Below are 6,431 nucleotides of genomic sequence, written 5' to 3'. Positions count from 1 at the left end.
TCGTTTAATTTCAGAATCTCAGAGAGCATCAAAACGGAGCGCAGGGGCGTGCAGAGTCTGTTTGGCGTGGCGCGCGATTTCCATTGTGGTCATGTCGCTGTATGCCGTCAATAACTCTTTACGTCACCACCAGTCAATATTGTCTCCATATGTTAAAAGAAAGATTACAGTAGACTAATCATAATCCCAATTTCTAGCTGTTGTATGAATTTGGCCACACTTCCAACCAGTAATTCAGCAAAAAAAATAAGAACAGTCAAGTCCAGACGCCAAATAGGTCTACAGTAGTTAGACCGTAGTATTGATTACAACAAGGCCAATAAACTCGGAATGTTTTTTAATTGTAAAACGTGATGCCTTTTCATGTTTGTTATCTATGCCCAATCAGACCAGACGTCCGGAATAGAAGCTCTCTGACTTTGCTATTTTAAGGGTTAATTAATAAGACATCCCTACTGTTCTTATTACAAGTGAAACATTGGACTGGAAGAGGCTACTGTAGTCTATTTGGCATGAGATGCAGACCTTCAATGGCAGTGTCGCCTATAAATAAGCCTGCTTTTCCAGTCGCTACCGCTAGATGGCAGTATAATGCTGTTTTCTTACGGATTACACTGTAGCATCTCAGTTGCCCAGTCACATACATTATTCTCATCATCAGAAGAACGACAGATGCAAACCATGAGATGGCCTTCAGGGGTAAAGTGGCTGACACGAGGGTAAGAGGAATGTTTACTCGGATTGTTCACTCAGAAAAAATCGGATTATGTGCCAACCGGGCAGCCGTGGGTCAGATATGGACGCTGTTATAATAAAATACGAAATTATCAGGTGTCGTTGTTGGCGACTATGAAACATAAACTATCAGCCTATCATTTATATTCAGCGACTGATATTTAATTTATCGTGAATGGCAAATGCAACAGATAATGATCACTCAGTCTGTGCAAATGAAGGTCTTCTGTCCTCTGCTGCTCCCCCGCAGTGCGCATCCCCTGCAGAGTCTGTTGGAGTTCTGCCATGGGAGCTTTTACACCTGCTGAATGATCCACTGTTCAGTTGACAGTGATGTCACGGCTTTGCTACAGTGTCTTGGCGGCTGATTTGAGTATAGCCTAGGTCTATGATTTGTGATATATTATTATTGGGATGAATGACTCTGACTATCTCTCAATCTCTTTCTCTCTTTCCCTCGATCTCTCTCCCACAGACAGTGCTTGTGCACCTGCTGCTATGCCTCGTCATATTCTACTCTCTCTACTACATGATTGGGAGTGTGTGTTTCGGCGCGTTCAGGTGCGACACTTTTCTTTTCCTCTCTCTGCGTGCACGTGTGGTTATTGGGTAAGTGACCTTGCTGGAACGGTGAGCTGTCCTCACGTGACTTCTATAAACCTGGTGCCAGGTGACAGAAGAGAGGGGGAGGGATTCGTGGAATACACAGCAACTATTGGTCTGTTTTCATTGATTGGAAAGACAGTCAGTTTCAACCACCCTGGTTCCCTCCTAGCTCCTTCTTTTGAATATCCTGTTTGTTTGTTTGATCTGCTGCTCTTCTGTTTGCATTCAGGTTGGATCACTTTGATGGACTTATTCCCTTTGACTTTAAGACTGAACCAACCAATTTGGAGTCCAACTCCAAATACCTGGGTGAGTGAAGATGTGTATGGTAGTGTGTGTGCATGTCCTCTACATATGGTTAAGGTCTTATATTGTTGTTCCAGTGAACCTGCTGTCCATGGAGTTGACCTATTTCTGCAGTGGTCTGCTGTTTGCAGCCGTGGTGAGGAGATGGGTCTGGGACTACGCTCTCACAGTCACATTACTGCACGTACTGCTCACCAGCCTGGGTGAGACACACACACAGAAATGCATACACATGCCTGAACTCACTCACACACACACACACACACACACAGGCTTAACTCAGAATGATCCCTTGCTGGCTGAGCAGAGTGCTCAGGGCCAGCTTTGATGACATCATGACAGGATGGGAAGTGGGGTTAGTTGAGAAGCAGCTGGGCCCAGAACAAGGCACATATATTGACCCTATCCCATGGTCTTCTTTAATTCCCCTTCATGTACACTCCCCATCCTTAGTTCTGTGTGGCATATTACCTGTTTTTAATGTGTGTGTTTCAGTGATGTTGGAGTTTCCCTTGGTATGGCAGTGGTGGCTGGCCCTTGGTAAGACCTGTACCTCACTTCACCTCACCCACACATGTTCTGTTTTATTGTGTGAAACCTTCTGAGTTATAGACAAGAAATTGGTTGTCTCTTCTTTATTTAATGGTTTTGTGTGTGTGTGGTTGTTTTGTTTGAAGGCAGCGGGTTGTTTCTGATGATCTGTAACGGTCAGCTGATAGCTTACTTCACCTGCCAGAGTGACCAGAGTTACCCCACCTTCAACAGCTACTGAGTACACACACACAGACTAGAGTTCTTTGCAGTGAGTCCGGTGGAAATGGAGGGAAATATAATGTTCCTGTTTGATTGCACTTGGTGTCTGGGAAGCCGGTCCAACAGAAACAAGTTGAGCCAAGTGATTCTCCAATGAGCAAGCTTTTGAGTCCAGGAAACAGCTCTTATGTCATATCTGTAGTATGTAATTGAATGTTAATCTTATGTCAGACAATATTAATCATGTAATTTATCATCTTAGAAGTATTAAACCAGCTGTAACCTCACATCTGGGCTGGATCTACACACACTTTCTTATCACATCCTGGTTTAAGCCTAACCCTAGCACCTCAACCCTTATGTTTAAATATGTTTATTGTATTCTATTGTTTTATGGACAGTGATAGTACCACTGATAGTTGGAGTGTAGAGGGGAGGCAGATACAGAGAGGAAGGGCTGAGACGGGATTCGTGCTCATGTCACCAGGGATGTATGTGTTCCATAGTCCGGGGGCTACCACTAGGCCAGACCGACACCTTATAGTCAACCCTGACGTTAGTTTATCCTACTTTTCTCTTTGACCCGTAATGTGATGAAGCTAGGCTCCACCTGGTTCTCCCTTTGACCCAAGGTGCAGGAGGCTGACTCCAGGTAGCTCCGGTTTAATTTAACCACTGGTTCTAACCTGGCCTGAGCCTCCGTTCTCTGTGAGATATAAACAATCTGATACATGCATTTTAATTTATTCAACACACAAATAATATTAGAATGATATCAGGGCTCTGTGACTCCAACCTCAGCCGGAGACATATAGGAGAACCCTGGGAAGGCTCCATTGGCCACGTCTCCCAACATGGCACTCAAACCGAGGGAGGCGGGGGCTGGAAGAAGCGTGAACTCCGGGTCAAAATACCTCATCACACAGACCAGACTGAAAGAGAGAGGGAGGGAACGAGTGACCAGACACACATTCAGGTAGTCACAGATCCAAACTGACCCATAGCCCCTATAAAAACACACTCACCAGGTTGGGAATGAATGGGGGAGGGACTTTCCTGGCTAGCAGGTCATCCCAGGTGATGGACAGGAAGAAGGTGTAGCCCTGCAGCTCAGTCAACAAACAAAATGAGACAGCACGTCAATGTGTGTATGGGTGCGAGTGTGTATGTGGTCTTGCATGCATGTGTCAGCACTGTGCCAGGTGGGGTACTGGGGGGTGCTTACAAGGTCATGGTCCCCCCCAAGGCGTTTGGTACAGTCTCTCTCCAGCAGGCTCTGCAGCAGAGTCCGGGCAGACTGGGACACACTTCTATGGAGCTGCAGGGGGGCGTGAAGGATGTTCTCAAACATCTCGGCCTTACTGCGACTATAGAACGGGGGCTGAGGAACAGAGAGAGAGAAAAGAAATAGGGAGCAAGATAAGTGTGCAGTGGATAGAATATGCTAGTTGAAAAGTAGCTGAAAGAGAAGAGAAACTCACCAGTCCACGATGCATCTCAAAGTACACTCCCCAGCCCCCACCAGTCCACAGCAGGTGTGGCCTAACAGCACCTCTGGCGCCAGATACTCAGGGGTTCCACAGAAGGTTTGCATAGTCCTACCCACAGACATGCCCTCTTTACACAGCATGAAATCCGTCAGAACCACATGACCTCCACTGTCCAATAGGATGTTCTCTGGCTTCAGGTCTCTAAGGGGGGGTACAGAGGGTTAAATCACTGGAAAATGCGCTCTCTCATTGTGTGTGTGTGTGCACCTGTAGACTATGTTGAGGGAGGGGAGGTAGCCCAGGGCTGAGGCCATCTCTGCAGAGTAGAATGTTGCTCTGGGAAGGTTCCCTCCCTCTGGAGATGGTAGAACAACTCTCCTCCATTGATGTAGTCCAGTTCGAAGAAGAGAGTGTGAGAGGTCTGGAAGGAGAAGTGGAGCCCCACCAGGAATGGATGCTGCAGTCCCTTCAGCAACACACTCCTCTCTACCATCACAGCTCTGCTGGAAGGAGGGAGAGAGAGAGGGATAGATAATGGATATAATTGAATGGAAATAGAATAGAATGGAAATAGAATGGATGCCACCTTTCCAACCAGTCAGTTCGTCAAATTTCTGCCCTGCTAGAGCTGCCCCGGTCAACTGTAAGGGCTGTTATTGTGAAGTGGAAACGTCTAGGAGCAACAACGGCTCAGCCGCGAAGTGGTAGGCCACACAAGCTCAAAGAACGGGACCACCGAGTGCACGTAAAATCATCTGTCCTCGGTTGCAACACTCATTACCGATTTCCAAACTGCCTCTGGAAGCAACGTCAGCACAAGAACTGTTCGTCAGGAGCTTCATGAAATGGGTTTCCATGGCCGAGCAGCCTCACAAACATAAGATCACCATGCCCAATGCCAAGCATCGGCCGGAGTGGTGTAAAGCTCGCCGCCATTGGATTCTGGAGCCTTGGAAACACATTCTCTGGAGTGATGAATCATGCTTCACCATCTGGCAGTGCAACAAACAAATCTGGGTTTGGCAGATGCCAGGAGAACACTACCTGCGCCAATGCATACTGTAAAGTTTGGTGGGGGAGGAATAATGTTGTGGGGCTGTTTCATGGTTCAGGCTAGGCCCCTTCGTGCTAGTAAAGGGAAATCTTAACACTACAGCATACAATGACATTCTAGACAATTCTGTGCTTCCAACTTTGTGGCAACAGTTTGAGGAAAGCCCTATTCCTGTTTCAGCATGACAATGCCTCCGTGCACAAAGCGAGGTCCATACAGAAATGGTTTGTCGAGATCGGTGTGGAAGAACTTGACTGGCCTGCACAGAGCCCCGACCTCAACCCTATTGAACACCTTTGGGATGAATTAGAACGCTGACTGCGAGCCAGGCCTAATTACCCAACATCAGTGCCCGACCTCACTAATGCTCTTGAGGCTGAATGGAAGCAAGTCCCAGCAGAAATTTTCCAACATCTAGTAGAACGTCTCCCAGAAGAGTGGAGGCTATTATAGCAGCAAATGCAGGACCAACTCCATATTGATGTCCATGATTTTGGAATGAGATCGTCGAGGAGCAGGTGGCCACATACACTACATGACTAAAAGTACCTGTTGACAATGCTTTATAACCCCATAATAAACGCATTATAGCAGTTGGTGAGAAAATGTGTTAGGCCACCGAGCATTCAAACACGAGAATATGAAAACAGTTGTAATTTACATGTTCTTTAATTCTGGTGGCTGCGGTTTGAAGAGTTCAGCACCACTGACCGCGCGCTCGGCAGGCAGGCTATTTACAACAATCCCACACGCGCTCCTGTCAAAAGACCTCTCTGATGTAGGCCTAATTGAGTCCAAGGCACCTCTGTAGGCAACATTGTGTGTACATTGGGCTCAAGTCACTAATCCACGAAATCCTGACAGGGACTCCCGCGCGCCCCGGGTGTACTGTCGAATCAACGCTCCTATCAATGGAAAACCTTCTAAAACTTTGTAAGAGCTATGTATGGACAGACAATGCTACTGCTTTGTGGAATGTGTGTGTGTGTGTGACCAGTCACATGCTCCCCACGGTAAGCACGGGGAGTTGGCTCAGGTCTAAACCCTACCTCCGCCAATCTCCCCGTGTGCCCCCTCCAAAAAGAAATTGCGGGGGCTGCCTCTCGGGCTTCCGTCGTTGAGCTAACTCTTCGTATAGTCGCCGTTCCGCTCTCGCTGCCTCCATCTGCTCCCTTGGACGACGATACTCCCCGGCCCGTGTCCAGGGTCCTTCCCCCTCCAGGATTTCCTCCCCTGTCCAGTCCTCCTGGCCACGCTGCTTGGTCCTTCTTTGGTGGGGTGTACTGTAACGCTCGTCGTCGGTGGAAAGAAGAGTGGACCAAAGCGCAGCGTGGAAAGTGTTCATGATATTTATTTACAAGAAACACAAAAAAAAAAAAATCCGAAAACGAACAGTTCCGTCAGGCACAGACACTAAACAGAAAATAACACCCCACAAAACCTAAACGGAAAATCACAATTTATATATGGTGTCCAATCAGAGACAA

General features: G+C 47.3%; 1 protein-coding gene and 1 pseudogene across 2 annotated transcripts; one reads left to right on the top strand and one right to left on the bottom strand.

The window, feature by feature from the left end:
• The first annotated feature begins 656 nt into the window (after positions 1–656).
• Positions 657–2,518, top strand: LOC139405708 (putative transmembrane protein 244). Of its 2 annotated transcripts, none has more exons than XM_071148132.1 (6): positions 657–719; positions 1,211–1,296; positions 1,571–1,650; positions 1,725–1,850; positions 2,143–2,187; positions 2,325–2,518. In XM_071148132.1, exons 1-6 carry the CDS (start codon positions 687–689, stop codon positions 2,417–2,419), a joined length of 465 nt encoding a protein of 154 aa, XP_071004233.1. In that variant the 5' UTR covers positions 657–686; the 3' UTR covers positions 2,420–2,518. The 2 variants fall into 2 exon arrangements, with proteins under 2 accessions (XP_071004233.1, XP_071004232.1); XM_071148131.1 differs by having other exon boundaries at positions 676–719; positions 2,329–2,421.
• A 657-nt stretch (positions 2,519–3,175) lies between these two features.
• On the bottom strand, positions 3,176–6,289 carry LOC139405596 (serine/threonine-protein kinase Sgk1-like; annotated as a pseudogene).
• Between the last annotated feature and the right edge of the window lie 142 nt (positions 6,290–6,431).

The sequence above is a fragment of the Oncorhynchus clarkii genome, chromosome 3 (assembly GCF_045791955.1).
Source record: "Oncorhynchus clarkii lewisi isolate Uvic-CL-2024 chromosome 3, UVic_Ocla_1.0, whole genome shotgun sequence".
Lineage (NCBI taxonomy): Eukaryota > Metazoa > Chordata > Actinopteri > Salmoniformes > Salmonidae > Oncorhynchus > Oncorhynchus clarkii.
This window is presented reverse-complemented; position numbering and strand designations above follow the sequence as displayed.

Excerpts from the sequence above, each read along its gene's own strand:
- LOC139405708 (XM_071148132.1), top strand. The coding sequence starts at position 687 with ATGGCCTTCAGGGGTAAAGTGGCTGACACGAGG. Across the intron at positions 1,297-1,570 it reads GTGTGTTTCGGCGCGTTCAG|GTTGGATCACTTTGATGGAC; the intron begins GTGCGACACTTT and ends GTTTGCATTCAG. Across the intron at positions 1,851-2,142 it reads CGTACTGCTCACCAGCCTGG|TGATGTTGGAGTTTCCCTTG; the intron begins GTGAGACACACA and ends TGTGTGTTTCAG.